The 22785-nt window shown below is 38.0% G+C and overlaps 1 protein-coding gene across 2 annotated transcripts; it reads left to right on the forward strand.

Annotated features, from left to right (window-relative positions):
• The first annotated feature begins 588 nt into the window (after positions 1–588).
• On the forward strand, positions 589–20139 carry LOC107771050 (ABSCISIC ACID-INSENSITIVE 5-like protein 5). Of its 2 annotated transcripts, XR_012702079.1 has the most exons (5): positions 589–2275; positions 14463–14534; positions 14610–14639; positions 15213–15337; positions 19770–20139. XR_012702079.1 is itself a non-coding variant. In XM_075236936.1 (4 exons), the coding sequence occupies exons 1-4, from the start codon at positions 1142–1144 to the stop codon at positions 19842–19844; spliced, it is 1311 nt and encodes a 436-aa protein (XP_075093037.1). In that variant the 5' UTR covers positions 589–1141; the 3' UTR covers positions 19845–20139. The 2 variants fall into 2 exon arrangements, 1 of the variants encoding a protein (XP_075093037.1); XM_075236936.1 differs by lacking the exon at positions 15213–15337.
• The last annotated feature ends 2646 nt before the right edge of the window (positions 20140–22785 follow it).

Below are 22785 nucleotides of genomic sequence, written 5' to 3' on the forward strand. Positions count from 1 at the left end.
AGTATATGTAATTACAACATTTATAATATGTTAAATTAAAAGTGTTATATAATAAAAGATAATAATAAAATATTGATAAATAGTAATGGCGTTGATGAATAATGTTACACCAAATTTGGTGCAACACTATTCATACACCAAGATAGTGTAAGAGATGGTAACACAAAATCTTACGCCAAAATAGCGTTTGACATCAAAAATAGCGTTAGGTTGGAGATGATCTTAGTAAAATTTTCGTGATCCTTAGTAATTCTATGGTCTCTCTATATATAAAGATATTATTAAAAATAAAAAATAAAAAATCTAAAATTATTTTTAAATATAAAGAGGTATTTCTTTCTAAACATACTAAATAAAAAAAGATTGTACATGATGAAATTCACTACATCCGCCATTTTAATTTAGGGGAGGTGATATTTTTGATTAAGCACGATTTTTTAAAAAAAGGATACGTAATACTTTTGAAATTTCTAGTTTAAAATAAATTATATATATATATATTTATAATATATATATTTATAAATGTTTTTATTAAAATTAAAAGGGGAACTTTAAATAAGGATTGACATACAAATTTTAAAGGGAAGTATGACACACATTTTCGGCACGGACCAATAAATACTAAGTAGTCAAAGATTAGCTTTGTTTTTCAACTGGATATCTGCTTGATTGTCCTTTCTTGAAGTTGAACTCTTTCTTTGTTAGTTTTTTGTATTTTTAGACACACATCCGAAAGCATGTGCGCAGCTACTATATAGGTTGAAAGGGTCTTTGTACTCTGGGGTTCTTGTTCTTATCTAAAACTGCAGCCAATTTCAAGTAGAGTTTTTCACTGCTAGAGGATTTTTCTGATCTGGGGTTGGTGAGTTTGAGGTGAAGTAACTTTTTATTGATCTAACCAGGTACTTGAATTTGAATAGAGGAGTGAACTTTGAAGTACTATTGGGGGAGAGTTGGCCATAAAAGTCAAAGCCCGTGAGTTAGTGCTTGTGGTTGAAATTTAATGCTCAAAAGCTGAAGGCGAAAAGCTAGTTGCCTAGTTAGGCAAATTCAAGACGAAATAGATAGATTTTGATCTAAAGTTGAGTGTTTTTCCTATCGCTGGTTCAGCGCTAGAAGCAGGACTCGAGTTTTTAGGTAAATGGGGAGTAATTTGAATATAAAGAACTATGGAAATGAGCCACCGGGGGAGAGTGGAAGTGGTGGTGCTGGTGTTCCATTGGTGCGGCAGTCGTCTGTTTATTCACTGACTTTTGATGAGTTTCTGAGAGGGAGTGGAAAGGATTTTGGGTCAATGAACATGGATGAGTTGTTAAAGAACATATGGAGTGCAGAAGAGAGTCAGAACATGGGAACTTCTGGGGTTGGTGGACAAGAAGTGGGTGTTCCAGGTGGGAATTTACAGAGGCAAGGGTCTTTAACTTTACCGAGGACACTGAGTCAGAAGACTGTTGATGAAGTGTGGAGGGATATGTCAAAAGAGTATTGTAGTGGAAAGGATGGAAATGGTGATGTGGGGTTATCGAACATGCCTCGTAGGCAACAGACTTTAGGAGAGATGACACTTGAAGATTTCTTGGTTAGAGCTGGTGTTGTGAGAGAAGATGCACAGTTGGCTGCAAAAGCTAGTAATGTTGGGGTCTTTGGTGATATGTCACATGCTGGACATAGTCTTGGAGTGGGATTTGGATATCAACAGAGCAATGGGAATACAGCTATGGTGGCTAGTAGGAACATCGATAATAATAGTGGAATTGGTGTTCAGTCCGGTAATTTACCACTGAATGTGAATGGGATCATATCTGTGCAACAACAGCAAGGAACAATGCAACTGCAGCAGCAGCCACAGCAACAGCAACAACAGCAGCAGCAACCCCTTTTTCCTAAGCAACCTGGTTTGGCTTATGGTGCTCCCATGGCCATCCCAACTAGTGGTCAATTAGGCAGTCCAGGGATGAGGGGTGGGATTGTTGGTATTTCTGATCCAGCACTTGGTAGTAGTTTGGTTCAAACTGCTGCTTTGACGGGTGGAGGAATGAATATGGTTGGTTTTGGAGCTGGAGGTGTAACTGGCGCAACAGGATCTCCAGCAGTTTCATCAGATGGACTTGGGAAGAGTAATGGAGATACATCTTCGATATCTCCAGTACCTTATGTCTTTAGTGGTGGTTTAAGGGGCAGGAAAGGCGGTGCTGTGGAGAAAGTTGTTGAAAGGAGGCAGAGGAGAATGATAAAAAATAGAGAGTCTGCTGCAAGATCTAGAGCTCGGAAGCAGGTAATATCCCTTGGATCTTACATATAGGCTCAAAGCTTTTAATGTCTCCATGCATGTGTATACCTAGCTTACTTGGAAGGGAATTGGTATGTGATCTATTCCCACCAAGTGTATGCTAGAGCCCAATAAATCTGCTCTTTAATAGTTCATAGTGAAATTTCTGTCATTTACCCAGGATTTAGTCAATATATTTCTGCAACATCGGTGGTTTTTTTCACTTGTTGAAGTGTATATTTTCACCTAATCTCTTCAAGATTATAAATTGAGATGCGTGGGACTGGTAGATATTTTGTATGATGATGATATGTGTTGAGTTTAAATGGAGAAATGAGGATTCATATAGCCAATCCCAACTTGTTTGGGACTGAGGCGTTGTTGTTGTTACATGGGACTGGTATGTGTGTCTTGGGAAAGCTTATGTATCATCATTTCACTGGCATGGGCGAACCAATGCTTGTTCATTTTGTTCTTTCGCAACTACTTTGTGATCCAGTTGAGAGAAAACATACCCCTCGAGTTGATCAGAACAGTTCATTATGCTTCTATCTTATTCGATTCATAATTAAGCTGTCACAGAACTTGCTTACCCAATATTTTTGAACTTCCTGTTTTGCTGACCATATGCAACTTCCTGTTTTGCTAGCCATATGCCGTATCCATATATGGTGCATTTGATGGATATAACTCATTCATCCATTCTGCTGAAACTAAATTTACTCTCTATGCAAATCATGTAAAAGAAATTGTCTGTGGAGGGTTATTTCTCTTCAACCACCAAAAATCCAGAAGGGAAAGATGCATGTTCCTGGACAAGGAATGTTATCATTTTCTCCTCTGGTGTGTATAAAAGTTTGCCAATCAAACGTTTCGTCCTAATTGTTGTTAGGGGCTCTGGGGCTGTGATAAATGGCTTTTAGTTCCTTGAGCCCACCATTACATGGATATAGTTATGAGCTAGGCAACAAGTCATAGGATAGAGTGATTTTACAGCAAACAAGACATGGTATAAAGTGATTTGCATGGCATGGATTGTTGGATTTTTATGGCAAAACAAGACATGGGATGTGGGTTTTTATGGAAAATGGAACCGAAAGATAGTTGAAACATATGGAATAGTGGGAAATTTTGACAATACATGGTTAGACAAAAGATAGAGGAAAAATATGAGATAGTGGAAAATTTTGAGAAGACATAGTTAGACAAAACATGGGGGTCTTGAAAGAAAGGCTTTGGAGTTTAATGAGAAAATTATGTTATGATAAAAAAGGATTTGTAAACTTGTGAAATCTTCTTTCTTTTCTTTGAACCTTGTTTTATTTTTCAACCTCCTTTTTTCTGATCTTGTGAAACATCTTTGTGCTATGATGGTTCTTCTTCCATTTAATTTGCTCATTGTTCTTTCCTTCCTTCTGCTGAAGTATTGGTTGACAAGTTTAATCTGATCTCAACAATTTCTGCTGGATCATTTTTGTTTGAAGTCTTGAAAATTTTTGTGAGATGCATTGTACTCCTTAAAACTTGCCAATTCATGATGAATCCTCATTACTAGAACTTTTATTTATTTCATGCCCCAACCTTGGAGAGCGCAACCGGCACTCAGCCGAGATATCCCAGTCAAGCAAGCCTACTTGATGCCTCTTACCCAACCTTACCCAAGAATTATTTGAGAATTAATAACAAGAGATAGACATGTGAACAAGATAAAGTGTGCAACATCATCTTTCATTACTTAAAGGGGGCTTCATTTACAATTTCCGAAAGATTACACATTTATATTAAAAAGTGGAACATGCGATAACTACAACATTTATAGTCTATTTTCCAAATCAAAACACAACCCACACTATGTCTACAGAGCCTCTAAATGGATTAGAAGAGTAGTATGAAAGTGTTGGTGGCAAGGCCCTGGCTATACCTCAAAATACAATGTATAAGGATCAAAAGACACAAGGCCCCGAGAGGAAGTGGGGTTCACCAAGTCAACTTAGAAGAGGGTGTACTGCTAGCAATGATCGATGCCGCCTGCTGTGGAACCACCTGCATTCATTAAAGATACAGCATCCCCGGCACAAGAGACGTTAGTACACATGGAATAGTACTAGTATATAAAGCTAAACACCCTCTCATGGAATGGGATGCCAACATAATATGAGAGAAATATGGAAACATTTAGATAATTCAATAATATTTAAATGCCAAGTTAAAACAAAATAAGGCCTCAAGTAAACAATTCCATTTTTGGTTTGGAGATCCTTAGTACCAAACACCACCATGCCCATGGCATGGAGTCCGATCACTGCCCAACCGGCTAAGCCATCTCTCCCCAAAGTATGAGGATTGACATAGAAACACAACACCATCATGTGCGCGACATGGCATCCGATCTCCGCCCAATCGGCTAAGTCGTCTCACCACAATGCTGTGTGGGTCGACATTGTCCTTGCTGGCTATCAACTCATCCCAATCAAGGGGAATAATCTCAATATAGTATAATGGGAACTTGTTCCTCAATCAATCCTTACACCGGCAGGTGAAGTTTCAGGCTTGGGCATTATTAACCCAGCCTTCCTCGGTGACCTAATGACAATCGCAAAAACATTTATCATAAAAAGGATCATATACTTTTCATAACCTTTCATACTTTCTTTCATTTTCAGTGGCACTCTTGGCCTCATATGTAAATCATCATTTTTGGCATGATGGCCGCATTTCATATTTCATACTTTCTTTCTTTCATTACCTCTTCAAGGATCATCTTAAAACATTTAAAGGTATTTGAAACATTGAGAAAAGAATCATATCTTCAGCTCATAAGCATATAAGAATTCAAAACACATTGGGAATAGGCATAAAAGAGGAGCATAACGTTTTACAATTAGAATATGAATCAAGTCATAAGTCTTTGGATAAGCTACCATGGAACAAACTGAAATGATGGAAATAGGAACTTGATCAAACCATAACCGAAGTCTTTCGTGGAATCCGATTCTACAGAAAGAGTTCAGCCAACATACCTCAATGAGCTTTCCTTAAAATTACTACAATGTTCCAAAACTCCTAGCGATTTCAATCTTTAGAGACATAACAAAATCGAACCATAATTAGGAGGGTGCCCATAGGTTCATCTCACTTCGGCATTTCATCAAACACTAGATGTGCAAATTTGATTACAAGGTCCTATGGTGGTAATCCTTCACCCCACAACCAATTCCCACATCAATAGCTCACCAATATTAGTTCAACAACCTCCCCACCTTCTCGATTGGTACATGCATGCACAAATGACCAACTCATACTCTCATGAATTATACTTCCCACTACCTATATTCAGCCCAACTTCGGAATTGAGAGCTAGGGGTAGAACCTAACCTATTAGAAGAAAACCTTGTGTGTTCTCCGCTTGAATTTCCAAAGCTTGATCAAAGAGTGGAGTGTTGAAGTGATTGAGCTTCACCTTTTCTCCCTAGCTAGCTCTCACCTCTCTCTAAAATGCTTGATTTTTGCCTTCAAAATGAGCCTCAATGGATTTAATCAAAATAGGGTCGGATTATAAAATACACGAAATGGACGTTTTGAACCCAATCTGCGATCGGAGAATGCACTGCAGAACATGTTTGCGGTTTGCGAAGGGGACCTCGAAATCGTCCTCCAAAATTGGGCTAGCCTGGCCTAGTTTGCAACAGATTTGCTGTTCGCTGATCAGTTATGCGACCACATAACGCACCGCGAAATCTCCCTCCGAAAATTCTCATGTTGATTCTGCGACGAATGTGCGGCCTGCGAAACGGTTATGCAGTCGCATAATGGACCACGGAATGACCTTCAAAATAAGTTTCACCTGGTTCACTCTGCGACGGATCTGTGGCCAGCAGAATAGTTCTGCGGTCGCATAGTGGACCGCTATAACGCCATGTTCTGCAAAAATTTCCACCAACTCCACAATGCATTGCACAACCCTCGCCGCGAAATTTTCTACAACTTTCCGACACGTTTGCCTACTTCGGCACCATAAAACCTTAAATTCCTTGACGAAATTTTACGGGGCCTTACAATTTATTTTGGTAATGATGATGATATGAGTGGAGCTCAATGACGGAATGACGATTCATATCGCAGACCCCAACTTGTTTGGGACTGACGTGTAGTTGTTGTTTGCATTGTACTCCTTAATGAGTCGTTTGGTATAAGGTATAAGAAGGTATAAGGGTGGTATAAAAATTTAATACCACCTTAATACTTTGTTTGGTTAGCAAACCAGGTATAAGTTATCCCGGTGTTAATTTTAACACTGGGATACCTTATACCTTATAGAAGGTGGGGTAATTAGCACCGGTATAATTTATACCTTCTTTTTAGAAATTATGCAATTGTCATTCTTAATACAACATACCAAACAATGAATAAACAACAATCCCAGCATAACTAATCCCAGCATAACGTATCCCAATATAACTTATACCAGCATAACTTATACCGGTATAAATCGTTTTCCAACCAAACGACCCCTAAGTGTTTCTTTTACATTTCCCGATGAGGATGGCTCGAAGTATAATTCCATCTTCTTTTTTCTTTTGGCCATATCTCATTTACGATGCACCTATTTTGTTGGAAGATTGTTCTTTGAGCTTCATAATATTCTTCTTCCAACTTTCAGCACTGGGAGGTGGTAGAGTTTCAAAGTTTGATCGAGTTACTCCACAGACAAAGTACACTGTACACCAGATGATAGTTTTGATGTTTGGAGGTGAGGGTTGGAGAATAATAGAGTGTTCTCTGTTAAGTCCACATGGAAAGCTTTTGACTAGGAAGGAAGTTGTCTTTCCACAGTTCAATTTGGATCCCAAATATTCCAAGAAAGGTCTGCTTTTTCGCATGATTAGCAATAAGAACAGTGATTTTCACGGATGAACACTTGAGAAAAAGGAAGGTTAATTATGTTAGTTGGTGCTTTATGTGTAAGGTTTCGGGTGAAGACGTCGATCACTTACTCATATACTGTCCGGTAGCATCGAGATTGTGGTGGGAAATGTTAAGATGGTTTGGTATATATTGGGTGATGACAGGCACCATGAAGGAGTTAATGTTCTGCTGGAATAATGGTAGAAAGAGACGACACACGGTGTGGAAGATTGCGCTGCTAATGCTTATGTGGGTTGTTTGGAAGGATAGAAATAGGAGAATTTTTTAGGGTGTTGAGATGATTGTTGTACAGTTACGCGTAGCCTCTTTTCCTTCATTTCTTTTTGGTGCGCCCAGTGGGTTCCTGAATATATAGAAGATTGGGTGTCGTTCATAGAAAATCATCTATGTTTATAAGTTTCTACATTGTTTTGGGTATACTTCTTGTGTACGAGCACGTTTTGCCCAAACGTTAATAAAATCTTATTACTCAAAAAATATCTTCTTCCAAATCCAAGATCATGACTGACAATCGCAACTAAAATGACACTGAATGCATTGCTTAGACAACGCCACCAACAACAACAACGACCCAGTAAATCCCACTAGTGGGGTCTGGGGAGGGTAGTGTGTACGCAGACCTTATCCCTATTCCGAGGGAGTAGTGCTTAGACAACATCATTGACAATATTTATTGGCCTATGAAACATAAATGTTTTGCATCCAGGGGAATATGTAAAATAATGACCCCCATATTTCTAAGGTTTTAACCACAACAGAAATATTTTAAGTAAAGGTTCAAAATTTTCAAAATCCCTAAACTTATCACACTTAAATTCCATGAAGATATATTATTGGTGACACAAGTACCAAAAGAACCATAAATGCTCTTGAGGAAAATTCTTGAGCTGTGCTATGAACACCTAGCAAAATAGATATTCTGGGTTAACACCAAAGGGTTTAAGAACGAAACCTCCATCGCTCATAAAAGTCCCTCTCTCCAATAGGATGGATAAATCAACTGGGACTAAAATGTGGAAGATGATGAGATGGTTATGATGATGATATTGAGACCTTTGAGAATATGAATAACTAACTTGTTGACCTTTGTTTTGGCTTATGCTGTTTACAAGATTTTTCTTTGAAAATTCATCTGGTCTTGAAAAAATCTGCAAGAATATTATTCTAACCTTTCAAGTGTTTGACTATAAATTTTTAAGGAGAGAACCATTTAGCTTGAACATTTCATATTATGAAGCTCACATGATAATCGTCTAACAAAATAGGCATTCGAAATGCGATATGGCGAAAAGAAGCAAGCTGGAATCATACTTCGAGTCATCTTCATGGGAAAATGTAAAAGGATGTAAGGAGTACAATGCACCTTATGAAATTTTTCAAGACTCTCAAGACCTAAATGAAATTGATCCAGTAGAAATTGTTGGGATTAGATAATATGCCAACCAATACTTCACCAAACGGAAGGAAAAAAAAGAGGAACAAATTATATAGAAGAAGAATCATCATATGGAAAAAGAAATTTCACAAAAACAGAAAAAAACAGGTTGGTAAGATGCCAAACAAAAAGAAAAAAGGGGGTTGAAAAATAAAATAAGGTTAACAAAAAAAAGCATGGCCTAAAGTGGCGGGTTAAAATATTTCACAAGTCATTAAACCCTTTAGCCATTTTTATCTCACCCTAATTTCCAATTAAAATCCAAAGCCTTTCTTTCAAGATCACCATCTTTTGTCTAATCATGTCTTGTCAAAACTTTCCACTATTCCATGTTTTTCTATTATCTTTGTCTAATTATGTACCGTTAAAATTTCTCACTATTCCATATTTTCCACTATCTTTTAGGTCCCTTTGCCATAAAATCCCACTATCCCATATCTTGTTGTGCTATAAAAAGCCCACTATCCCATGCCATGCAAATTACTCCATTCAATATCTTTTTTGCTATAATAGATCACTTTATCCTATGACTTATTCCCTAGCTCATGAAAAAGATTCTCTATTCTATCCTGTGTCTTGTCCATCATTACTAAAAGTCTCTAAAATGTTAGAGATTCCCTACTACTTATCTAGCATTCTTTTTTTTTTTTTGGTGTAAATAATTATATTAATAGAAGGGGAAACCTCATATGCAAGTAGTATACCAGAAAAAGAGAACCTACACCAAAATATGGTTCTTAACTAAAGACGCCAAATCATCAATACAAATAGACACCTCATGGATACACCAAAAAGAAACTTGAGATAAAGACTATTTTGCAACTCTACAAAACCTAACTCAACCCTTCCAAAAGCTCTCCTATTTATCTCTTTCCATATAACCCGCATGATAGCTAAAGGAACAAACTTCCACACCCTTGGACTTATCTTCCTATTCATGTCGTCCCAATTTTGCATCACCTCTTTCACGGTGCCCGGCATCACCTATTGCACTCCAAACCAATTAAGGACCAAAGTCCAAAGTCGTGAAGCCACTCGACAATGCAAAAGGAGATGATCAACATCTTCCCCCGAACCTTTGCACATGAAACACCAACTAACATAGGTGATCTAGCATTAAGTTTTATATCTTTTATTTGTGGAAGACCACTTGTCATGTTTATTTTAGTTTTACTTATGCTATGTAAATTCACAAATTGTATGTTGTAGTAGTTCTCCATATCCTACATAAAGCTAAAGGAGTTTTTGTAGTAGTTGGAAAACAACTGGTAACCTTTGTAAATATAATATGTAATAGAAATGTCTTCTTCCATGTCTTCTTCTAGCTAAATTCTCTCTTGTTTCTTTTCTCAAAGTATGGGAGGTTGATCCTTATATAATGTAGGGTGTTACATGTTTTTAGTAAATGTGTTTATTATAGTGAGAGGTTTTCCGAATTAATGTTAAGTGTAGCAATTTGTTGGTAAGACCGCCTCTGTGAGCTAGGCTAGTAGGACTTTTGCTAAAATGATTTAATCTCTACTATAATTGTTATCACTCTGATTCCAGGTACTACACTCTCCCTTGTGGTATCAATGCCAGGGTATTCTCCCTGTGTATATATCAGTTGTCTAGGCTGAGGTGCAATGGTAGGCAGGTAAAGATATGGTTACTGGGAACTGGTTGAGTGTGGTGGTATGTAGAGGCTTGGTATTGTGGGTGCAGTCTCATGTTAAGGGCAGGGGTTGATCAAGGTTTTATGACCTAATAACCTTTTTCAGTATCTTAAAAATAATATAAGGTCGTAAACATAGAATATATGAGTACACTTGGAGATAGAAGAAAAAGCAACTAGATACTTTATCCATGTAAATTCTGGTGTCCCCGTTCTTTTTCTTCTTTTAAATTTTACCCTTAGTCTGTCGTAGGTATAGTGGCTGTGGTCTGGGATGGTCGAGTGAGGTCATGTCCTCGAGGGGAGCGAGGGGTGGGGCGGGAGGTAGGGCAGGGGTTAGGGGGTGGGTCGGGAGGCAAGGGAAGTAAAGGGAACAAGGGTGCCTATAGGTTAAGAATCGGGTCATGGAATGTAGGCACATTGACAGGTAAGTCTATAGAGTTGGCGAAGATTCTCCAGAAGAGGAGGGTCAATATAGCGTGTGTCCAGGAGACAAGGTGGGTAGGGTCGAGTGCGAAGGATGCGGATGGGTATAAACTTTGGTACTCAGGGGTCGAGAGAGGTAAGAACGGAGTGTGTATCTTGGTGGATAGGGAACTTAGAGAGTCTGTGGTCAAAGTTAGACGAGTGAATGATAGATTGATGGTTATTAAGTTGGTGGTTAGTGAGTACACCCTAAACGTCATTAGCGCCTATGCGTCGCATGTGGGCCTAGATGAGGAGGTTAAACGATGCTTTTGTGAGGGGATAGATGAGATTGTGCGCCAGGTTCCGCCTGCCGAGAAGCTATTCATAGGAGGGGATTTCAATGGTCATATTGGGGCGACCGCGGGTTGTTATGGCGAGGTGCGTGGAGGCTTTGGTTTTGGGGAGAGGAACGGAGGAGGTACCATGCTGTTGGACTTTGCTAAGGCTTTCGGGTTGGTGATTGCGAACTCTAGATTTCCGAAGAGGAATGAGCATTTGTTACTTTTCAAAATGCGGTAGCGAAGACTTAGATTGACTATCTCCTCCTCAGGAGGTGTGACAACGTGCTATGCAAGGACTGCAAGGTGATTCCGAGTGAGACACTCGCGACGAAGCATAGACTCTTGGTGATAGACATTGGTATTAGGTTAAAGAGGAGGAAATAGACTGCTCGGGGAGCACCGAGAATCAGGTGGGGAGCCTTGACTAAGGATAAAGCCCAAGAGTTGAGTGACGGCTGTTGGCTATGGGTGCTTGGAGGAGTAGTGGGGACGCAAACACTATGTGGTCAGCAATAGCAGACTGTATAAGGGCGTCTGTGAGAGAGGTGTTAGGGGTCTCGACTGGTGTCTCTGGTGGGCATAAAGGAGCCTGGTGGTGGAATGAAGTGGTCCAAGGTAAAGTGGAAGCGAAGAAGGCAGCATACATGAAGTTAGTGGGGAGCATAGGTGAGGAGGAGAGGCGAGCGTGCATGGAGAGATATAAGGTAGCTAGGAAGGAAGCTAAACTGTTAGTCACGGAGGCAAAGACTGCGGCTTATGGTCGTATATACGAGGAACTAGGGGAAAAGGGCGGGGAGAAGAAGTTATTCCGACTAGCCAAGTTGAGAGAGAGGAAGGCTCGGGATTTGGACCAAGTGAGATGCATCAAGGACGAAGATGTTAGGATACTGATGGAAGATGCCTAGATTAAGAGGAGATGACAGACTTACTTCCATAAACTTCTGAATGAAAAAGGGGATCGGGATATTGTGCTAGGCGAATTGGAGCATTCCGAAAGTCACCGTGACTTCGGGCACTGCAGGCGTATCGAGGTTGAGGAGGTTGCGGGGGCTATGCGTAAGATGAGTAGGGGCAGAGCAATCGGGCCAGACGAGATTCCGGTGAAATTTTGGAAGTGTGTAGGGAGAGCAGGTTTGGAGTGGTTGACTAGGTTGTTTAATGTTATTTTTAAGGCGAAGAGGATGACGGATAAGTGGAGGTGGAGTACGGTGGTTCCATTATATAAGAACAAAGGTGATATCCAAAGTTGTAACAATTATAGGGGTATTAAATTACTGAGTCATTCCATGAAAGTATGGGAGAGGGTCATTGAAGCGAGGGTGAGGATGATAGTGTCTGTATCCGACAACCAGTTCGGGTTCATGCCGGGTCGTTCTACCACAAAAGCTATACACCTTGTTAGGAGGTTAGTGGAATTGTACAGAGAGAGAAAGAAGGATCTACACATGGTGTTTATTGACCTAGATAAAGCGTATGACAAAGTTCCTAGAGAAGTTCTCTGGAGATGCTTGGAGACAAAAGGTGTGTCGGTTCCCTATATTATGGCGATTAGGGACATGTATGATAGGGCTAAGACTCGGGTTAGGACAGTAAGAGGCGACTCTGAGCATTTTCCGATTGAAATGGGGTTACCCCAAGGCTCTGCACTCAGTCCGTTCTTATTCGCTCTGATGATGGATGCATTAACAAACCATATTCAAGGGGAGGTGCCATGGTGCATACTATTTGCCGATGACATAGTTCTGATTGATGAGTCACGGGCCGGTGTTAACGAGAGACTAGAAGTTTGGAGACAGACTCTTGAGTCTAAAGGTTTCAAGCTGAGCAGAACAAAGACGGAATACCTGGAGTGTAAGTTCAGCACTGAGCCGGGGGAAGTGGGCGTGGATGTGAGGCTTGAATCACAGGTTATCCCAAGTAGAGGCAGCTTCAAGTACCTTGGTTCGGTTATCCACGGGGGAGGGGAGATCGATGAGGATGTCGCACACCGTATTGGGGTAGGATGGATGAAGTGGGGGTTAGCATCCGTAGTTTTGTGTGACAAGAGAGTGCCAACGATACTCAAAGGTAAGTTCTATAAAGTAGTGGTTAGACCGGCCATGATGTATGGGGCTGAGTGTTGGCCTGTTAAGAACTCACATATCCAAAAGATGAAAGTAGCAGAAATGAGGATGTTGAGGTGGATGTGCAGGCACATTAGGATGTACAAGATTAGAAATGATGATATTCGAGAGAAGGTGCACGTAGCTCCCATTGATGACAAGATGCGGGAAGCGAAACTCAGATGGTCCGGACATGTACAGAAGAGAAGCCCAGATGCTCCAGTAAGGAGCTGTGAACGACTGGTTGTGGAGGGCACGAGAAGAGGTAGAGGGCGGCCTAAGAAGTATTGGGGAGAAGTGATCAGGCAGGATATGACGAGACTTCAGATTTCCGAGGACATGACACTTGATAGGAAGTTATGGAGGTCGAGTATTACGGTTGTAGGCTAGGATGTAGATGAGTCTTGCGTTACCTTGTACTGTTGTGAGCCTAGTCTGGTAGGGTTTTTGTCTGAAATAGCTAGGGGCATTGTCGTGTCGTACTATTTTCTCTTTTCGGTGTAGGACCTATTTACTAGCCGTTATTTTTGTTTTGCATTTTCCTTCTGCATTTTATGTTCCTATTTTTCCTATGATCTCTGTGGTGAAACTAATATTCTCTCCTTTTTGTTTTTCTTATTATCTTGAGCCGAGGGTCTTCTGGAAAAAGCCTCTCTACTCCTTTGAGGTAGGGGTAAGGTCTGCGTACATACTACCCTCCCTAGACCCCACTTGTGGGATTTTATTGGGTTGTTGTTGTTGTTACTCTGGTTTGCTACACTTACCAAAGAAAACCGTGTCCTCTATCTGTCATCCGTTGTGTTGTTTGGAAGGTGTAGAAAAATGATCATTAATAGTGCCTCTAACTCCCTCCCCCACCCCACCCCACCCCACCCCACCCCACCCCACCCCAACCCACACAAGAAAATGTTTCTAAACAAACATTCTGCTTTATTATCGATGGCCATGATGGATCTTTCAACTCCACAAAAAGATTGGATATCTTATATAGCAGAACGGTAATATGATAGCTATCTGATGTGGCAAGACATGACAGGATACACTTCATGAGAAGCTTTAGAGAATGTGTGCTTTAGAGAGCAATCACAAATTTTAAATTTCTCAAAACCTTGTGCTTTAATCTTCATAAATATAGCAAACATCGAATCTGCCCCTACCAAATTCCTCTACTTACCAGCATAACACTTATTTAAAATGGTTTGTACTTTCATCGCTGCTGATCCACCTGTTTAACATACTGCCAGATTCCTATACTTACCAGCATAACACTTATTTAATATGGTTTATACTTTCATCACTGCTGATCCACCTGTTTAACATACTGTAGGCCTACACAATGGAGCTAGAAGCAGAAGTTGCAAAACTTAAAGAAGAAAACGAAGAATTGCGGAAGAAACAGGTGACCTTTTGTTCAGTGAATCCATGCATAGCCACTTCTTGATGATGCATCACTAACTAGACTGTGTTGCTGCAGGCAGAGATGATGGAAATGCAGAAGAATCGGGTACTTCAAATTATTGTTTTCCTCTTACTTCTAAGTCAAACCCCTCATGCTTTATCTACTTTCTTGAAGGGAAAAGTGAACAAGTCTTGGTGAATCATGTAGTCATGTCTGCTTGATTTTGGATCACAGATACAGATATAGTTGACTGATACCATCACATTGGTACCAGACCAAAATGCATTATATTCATTAGAATCCTGTCATCTCTGTGTATGACTAGTATATTTTTATTTAGTGCATAGAACGTCTGTTACAATTTTCTGCGTTACTTACATGTGTACCCATTTCGAAACTTCTTCTATCAGCCTGTAGTTTCTTTTAGGGTGGCAGTTACTTTAAAATCATTTTCAAGCATTTTCATTGGTCTGAAAATACGGTGTGATTTTTTTGCTCACAAAGAAGTGTGGGTTCTTTGCTCACAAAGAAAAAACAATCTCATTGACCATACACGTCATAAGCATGCTTGCCCAAAGGACCCCAGTTCTCTTACTATGGGCCTTGAATGTTAGGCTAGCGAATGCTGTTTTAATTGAGAAAGGGGACTACTTGTCTGATTTTGTTTTGGCCCATCAGAATGCAATCTTTAATGAGCCCAGGTTGGACCCAGTGACGGTGGAAATTTCACAAGCCTAAGTGCGACGATGTCATTAACATAGCTCCCGGTACTAATACGAATGGTTCCTGGACAACTCATTCCGGTATGTCCGAGCTCCTACCTCACAGAGAAATGGCCTAACTAATGAAAGATTTCTGAACTTCGAAGTAACTGAAAAACTAGAGACGGGCAGTTGTATAGATTTAGTTGCTAGAGATGACAGCCCATTGTGTTATTCTCACTAGTATAGCACCCGCGCGATGCGCGGAGAATATAAATCATGTTGTGTGATCTGATTTGTTTGACCATATTATATCATATTTCTTGAATTAAATTTCAATTTCCTTTCTTTTATCCGGTGAAACATGCCCAATAAGAACATCTTATGAAATTAGAAAAAGATTTATATGGTCATCGAATAACTTTTCAGTTCCTCACTTTTTTTTATTACATAATCTACTATATTTAGTATTTTTCATTTGTTATTATGACGTTTTATTAGCTTGGTATTTTTGTTAATTCTCTCTTTTTAATATGATATAGATAAAGATATCAATTTTTTTTACTCCTAAAATTTTTTTCTTGAAACTTTTTTTCCATTGTACATCTTCATTTGAATTCGTCCAAAATATAAATTTTTTTTTTCTCTGTTACAGTCAGAGCTCTTTATAACATCTCTATGTAACAACACTTCACTATAAAAGCCAAGCTTTTTTCGGAACCAACTTTCATGTTATGTTATAATATATGTTCTCTATTACATCTTCATTTGAATTCGTCCAAAATATAAATTAATTTTTTCTCTATTAGTTATAAATGTACCAATTCTTTTAATAATTGATATTTTTGTATTATATGCCTAGAAATATAAGTTTTTCTTCTTCTTTGACTTTTTATTAAAATTTTGACTTTTAAGATTTAATTATTAAAGTCAACTATCATTTAAAATTATGCTTTATTGCTTTGTATTCTTTCATTGCCTAATATTTTTTGTTTTTGACTTTATCTATTAAGATTTAAGTTACGTGATGTTTTACATATGTATTATTTTTGTCATTATAAATCAAATACACTTTCTGATTTACTAAATCATACCATTTTATATTTTGTACCATTTTTTCTCCTTTTGTTCCTCGATTATCCTTATTGCTTTATTCGTTACAACAACAAGCCTAGTGAAATCCATCAAGTTGGGTCTGGGGAGGGTGAAGTGTACATAGACCTTACCCCTACCTAATGAAGGTAGAGAGGCTGTTTCGAAAAGATCCTCGGCTCAAAAGAATATTGCTTTATTCGTTGCTCAGTATTATTGCACTATCATTTGAATTTTTTGTTAGTTTGCCTTTAGATTTAATGTCCTTGCTTATTACCTTATATAATATAACATGGATAATATAGATTTCTTACTCCTGAGAAAGTTGGTGATTAATTTATTACTCTTTTACTTGAAATTCATTCATTGTTCTATAACTTTTTATTTTTGACTTTATGTATTATGGTTTTAGTTTTGTTTTACTATTTGTATGAATTTTCTCATCATAATTTAGAAGATACTTTCTCTTCTCAAATTCAGATAAGTTTTATCTCTAGAATTTTATAATAATTTTTATTATTTTTCTTGTGAGTAAGTTTATTTATTCGTTACTTAGAAATTCTTTCATTGTTCAATACTATTTGATTTTATTAACTTTTAATTGCATGGTATTATCTATCGTATTTTTTAATCATAATTGAAAAATTACAAATTTAATCAAGTCTCATACAATGCAGAACTCCGGTTCAATAGAAACAAATTGGTCTTAGGGAACTTAAATATTTGGTTTTTAACATCGATTATGGGGATTCGGAAGAGAAAAGATGGGGTAAAATTGCACCAGGATTTAGGTTAAAATTATTAGTTGGAATGTGGGGGGTCTAAACTGTAGTAGGAAGAGGAGGGTTACAAAGTCTCTAGTTAATAGCTGGAAAGCTACTTGTGTTGCTTTCAAGGGACTAAAATGCAACATTGGAGAGTGAAAATGACAAGACAAATTTGGCCTAACAGATAAATTAGGAGTGTTTGAGGCTATCAACATCAAGAGGTGTGATTATTTTATGGGATAAGAGACTATGGGAAGCAGTTGATCGTGTCAGGGGTAACTGCTCATTATTGACAAGCTCTGTCAGTGATTTTAAATGGACCATTTCAGCTATCTATGGTCCTCACCGGAAGGTACTTAGAAGGGGATTATGGTTTGCTCGCAGCAACTAGAGGTTTCAGGCAACTACCGTTGATGATGACAAGTGATTTAAATGTTGCTAGATACATTAGAAGGGAGAGAATAGCAAAGACACTTCAGAAATGCAAGACTTCTAGGATTTTATTCAAGAGTGAAACTTATTTGACCTGTATCTTTGTGGAGGAAATTTTACTTGGTCTGCGGGGGATAATTCAGAGATGGTATCAAGGTTTGACAGATTCTTATTTTCCAGTGAATGGGGTGATCAGTTCAACAACATTAAAAAGTTAGTGTAACCAAACATTAGTCAGACCATAATCTGAAAGAATTACAATGTGGCAGATGGGGAAAGAAAAAATCCTAGTTCAAGTTTGAAACCATGTTGATCGATTATGAAGGGTTCCTGGAAAGGCTAAAAGATTGGTGGAATTCTTTTGTGGTTAAAGGTTATCCTGATTATATGCTTCTGTAAACTAAAGATGTTGAAGCAAAACTTAAAAGCATGGATGGTGAGTCATAATGCTGCCTATACAGAAGAAAGAGATGTTTTGAATAAGCAAAAGGCTTTAGAAAGTGCTAAAGAAGAAGGTATGCTAAATGAAGAGTAGTTAGCACAAAGGGCAGCCACTGTGATGGAGCTTCAGGTGGTGGTAAAACTTGAAGATATCTCATGGAGGCAAAGATAAAAAATCTTGTGAATTAAGGTTGGGGACAAAAATACCAGGTGCAAATGCGAATAGAAGGCACAATTCCATGAAAAAGTTGAAAGTGAACAGGTAGGTGGTGGAGGACCAGAAAACTATCAAGAGAGAGATGATCAACTTTTATGACAATCTGTATAAGGAGAAGGAGGAGTGGAGGCCATCAAATTGTCCCAGATTATCAGAAGTGCATAAGGAGTGGCTACAAATGCCTTTCTTAGAGGGGGAAGTGGAAGAAATCATTAGAAGCTCTGAGGGTGTAAAGGCCCTAGGGCTTGACGGGTTCAACATGATTTTTTTAATAAACTTTGCTAGTTTTAGCTATGTTGCACGGACTCTCCAAAATGTAGCCGCACCCATGTCGGATCCTTTAAAAATGCACTACTTTTGGAGGATCCGACACGTATCCGGCCACATTTTCGGAGAGTTCGAGCAACATAGGGTTTTAGTCCACAATACTGATGGATTAGGTTTATGGAAAAATATTTGCATCCTTTGCCCTACTTTTGAGACTTGCACAGATCTATATTGGTAATAGCAGGAATACAAAGTTTTGGAATGATGCTTGGATTGGACATTTACCATTAAATATTCTGTCCATGGTCTTTATGGTTTTCATTAACACTGCAGGAAACCTTGTCTCATGATGCTGGAATGCTAGAAGTTGATTTATAAGTTTTAGGAAAAATTGCTTTGATTCGGAAGTTCCTAGAATTGCTCTCCTGTTGAAAGATTTAGAAAAAAGTGTCTTTAAAGGCTAAAGCTGGTATTGCATGGAATGGACTAGGCAACAGAATGGACTCCTCTAAATTCATGTTATATGACGATCAATAGTGTAGGGGACAACCTTACCAATTGTCCATGGAAGTCGTTATGGAAATCCAAGGCACCTTACGAAATTAGTTGTTCTATGTGGCTTGTCATTCGCAATGCGTGTCTCACTCGCAGTAATCTGCAGAGTAGGGGAAATTGCAATATGCAGTAGGTTTTTTATGTGTAACAGTGAGGTAGAAAGCTGCTCCACCTCTTTCTGCAATGTCCAAATTTGGTCTTCATTCTTAAACCTTTTCAGGGTATCTTTTGCCGTGCCATTCACAGTGAAATTGCCAAGGTAGATAAGGAAGCATGCTAGATTTCATAGAAACATTTGTCTTTGTACAATGGGAATCCTGTCCTTTTGTTTTTGCATGGGGGATTCCTAACCTGTAGAAAGCCTTAGCTGTTAGCACCATCTTAGTGCTAGGCTGCTCTATTTCTTTTACATAAAGTTTACTTACCTATCTAGTTTCTTATGCTAAAACTGATGATAAACTTATGTGTCACTTCTGTTTTTACCATGCTAGACTTCAAAATTTTCCTAATAAAAGTTTGAAGTGTCTGAAAAGTCCTAGTTCTGCTAGTACATCAATTCCATCCATACAAATTACTATCTACCTTGGCGATTTCACTGTCTAATCCACATAGGCTGGCCCCATTTCTCCCACCTGTATCTTTATATGTTGAGGCTCAACGTTGCTTTGCTTTTTCTACTAGTTTAACAAATTTCAAAATTGAGTTTGTTAAGGCATTTTGGCTGCTTCAGTTCAGTTGACACTACTTACATTTGATGTTACAGGTTCAGGAGATGATGAACCTTCAACGAGGAGCTAAAAGACGATGCTTGAGAAGGACCCAGACAGGTCCTTGGTAAAAGTGGGGTTCAGAAATAAGTGCTTGGCTGTAACTATGTTTCTGATAGTATGTTCCTGTACATAGAGGGAACTTTTTTCCATTGTACATCAGAAGAGAAGAGTTATCTTTTTTCTGTAACCTTTTCCTTCTGTATTTCCAAAGTCTTCTCCCATGTCGACAATGTCATGAATAAAACTAGAGACAAATACTTATTTACTATGCAGATATATCTATTATCTGTAAGTAGACACTCTTAGTATTATGTGTGCTGCAGACATTGATCTGATTATTGAGTGTTTCCTCCGTTTCAGAAAGGTTGTCTTTGTTGACTTGACACAAACTTTGATAAAGAAGGGAAGACTTTTGAGATATGTGGTCCTAAATAAGCCATAGCATCTGTGTGACCGTAAAACTTTTGTAATTTGTGGTCTAAAATCTGTCATAACATTTGTGTGACTATAAATGCTTTTTATAAGAAATGTTGAAACTTGCTAATTTTTTTTGAAACAGATTAATAAGAAAATAGTGTCAATCTTTTTGAAATAGAGGGAGTTCTTGTTTTGACTTGCAAGTCCGCAATTTTCCCAGGTTGAAAGTCATTCACCTGTTTAAAAGTGGACCATATGTTTTTGCAGAAATGTTATAGGGGAATTTTGGATGATATTGTGGATAATCCTGGAGTTTCACTTGATGAGGTTTGGGCATAAAAAACCTACCTCATTCCACACTTACTGGATTTAGCTGGCTGGATAGGAAATTTTTAAGAGGAGCTTACATTTTCGAGTGGTCCTTTTGGGAGAAATAGCTTTCAAATTTGAAACCAGTGACTACATTTCACGCATAAACAAGAACTCTTTGCATAATATGCAGCACCTTTTGCATTATCTAGGACCATACAATTGCCCCCAAAACCACTGCATTGAAAGAAAATGAATATCATATTACTGGGAAACGAGGATATGAACTGTTTTTCCATTACACCGAGGAAATACCTTTTCTTCTTCCTTTACAACTACTCTTTAGTGCATTTTCCTTCTTTGAACTCTGGCAGACCATTGTTGCAATAATACGTACAATGTCAACAAACGACATTCTATGGGTTCAATTGGACTTATTACTTTTGGTGTGACCTATCTATATACACACAAAGAACTTTTAAATGTATACATATAATATGATCACGCTCATTATGAAAAGTGAAGAATTGACTTTTTTGTCTACTGTGCGACCCAATGGTCTCATGTGTTCTGAATCTTTCTAATTTAAAGGGACTCAATGCTGGAATACAAATCGAGGATTGGTTGGAAAATAGGAGGTAACCTGGAAAAAAATGGTGTCGCATGACAGATGCTTTTGACAAACTTCACATGTGGCATCATTTGTTTATTTTCTTTCTTTGAGAAATTTGTTTTTCTATTTGAGTTGAAAAAGCAGCACTTGATTTGGCCGTCAAATTTGTCCAAATATTTCGGTGGGTAAGTTCACATATCAAGAGGGCGTCGAGATCGGTTTAAGCTCTGGTTAACCGGGGCGTAAGCAAGATTTTTTGTAAGTGGTGTCACATTAAGAAGTGAAAAATAACATTTTCGACACTGCTTCAACATAACCTTGGTGCATCCGTCCCTATTTGAACCTTATACTTAAAGACACATTTCCTCCCCCTTGATTAATGCATTCATTTTGAATTAAGTAACAATAAAAGTAAAAAGTCATATATTTGGTTACACTATTCTCCAACAACTTAACAAACCTTTGAAGATCAAAGCAACAAATTTATCATAAATTTTCTTTAAGAAAAATTGTGATTTCGAGGTTGGAAAAGACTTTTTTGAAGATACGTTGTTCTTATTACATCATGGTTATTTGGATAATATTTTTGAGTTGTCAATCTTTTTTCAGGGTCAACCTTTAAGGAATTTAAATTAACTCCTTCAATTTGTCGATGTTGCTACGACCATTGACCCCTTCTTCCAAGTTAGATGAATTTTGAGATTTTGAACTTGATTTTGAAAGTTTGGAAGATGCTTTACGATAATCTATTAAAATTTAAGTTGAATTACAAATTAAAATATCTTTTGAGACCTCGGAATAATTTTATAGAGTACACTCATAAAGTAAAATAATTTTAAGAAATTCTAAAAAAAACTAAAAGAATGAAATAATGAAAAAGTAACAAATTAACTTACTTGACCCCACAAAACAAACGCAGCAAGAAACACTCTCCATCTCAAGAGATAAATTCTTTTTCATCAAATACTTGTCTTTTTTTTTTCCCAGCTGAAATCCTCAAAACAAAAATGAAGAATTAAAAAACCCGCAAAGCATAACAAAAATGAAGAATTAAAAACCCTGCAAAGCATGTTCGATCCCGCGACCTTGCCTTCAAAAATCAGGCGCTACACAAACCGCCTCGAAGTGCTTGATGACAAGTGGTGTCACACATGGTATTTTATAGAATATTTATATATACATTTAACAAAAATTTCCGATGATGACACCGCTTCATCCTTATTGCATCTGCCCCTGCTCGTCAAACTAGCTCAAAAGAACTCTTCAACATGTTTTGATGTATGACAAACTTAAAAAAAGCTTTTACGCCAAAAACAATTCAAAATAAGCCAAAAGCAATAAGTTATCTACCCAAACTTATTATATTTTGGGCTTAAAAGCACTTGAGATGTGACCAACTAATTTACCTTATTATCCCTTATGTATTTTCATATTCCTTGTTGACAATATGCATTAGGAAGTTGCAAAAATAAAAAGACAACTGCATTATCTCTAAGAAATTTGCCGAAAATTAGCCCATCAATAGCTAGGTTTTAGGATTTCTATTGTTAGCTGTTATAATCTTTCGTGGCTTCAAAGTAAGAGTTTGTTATTTGTGTTATCTTTAGCATATTTTCAGCAGTTTGTCAAGTCTTTCAGTTATTTTCTTTATGTATCTAAGTTGAAATTAA

The sequence above is a fragment of the Nicotiana tabacum genome, chromosome 18, assembly GCF_000715075.1.
Source record: "Nicotiana tabacum cultivar K326 chromosome 18, ASM71507v2, whole genome shotgun sequence".
NCBI lineage: Eukaryota > Viridiplantae > Streptophyta > Magnoliopsida > Solanales > Solanaceae > Nicotiana > Nicotiana tabacum.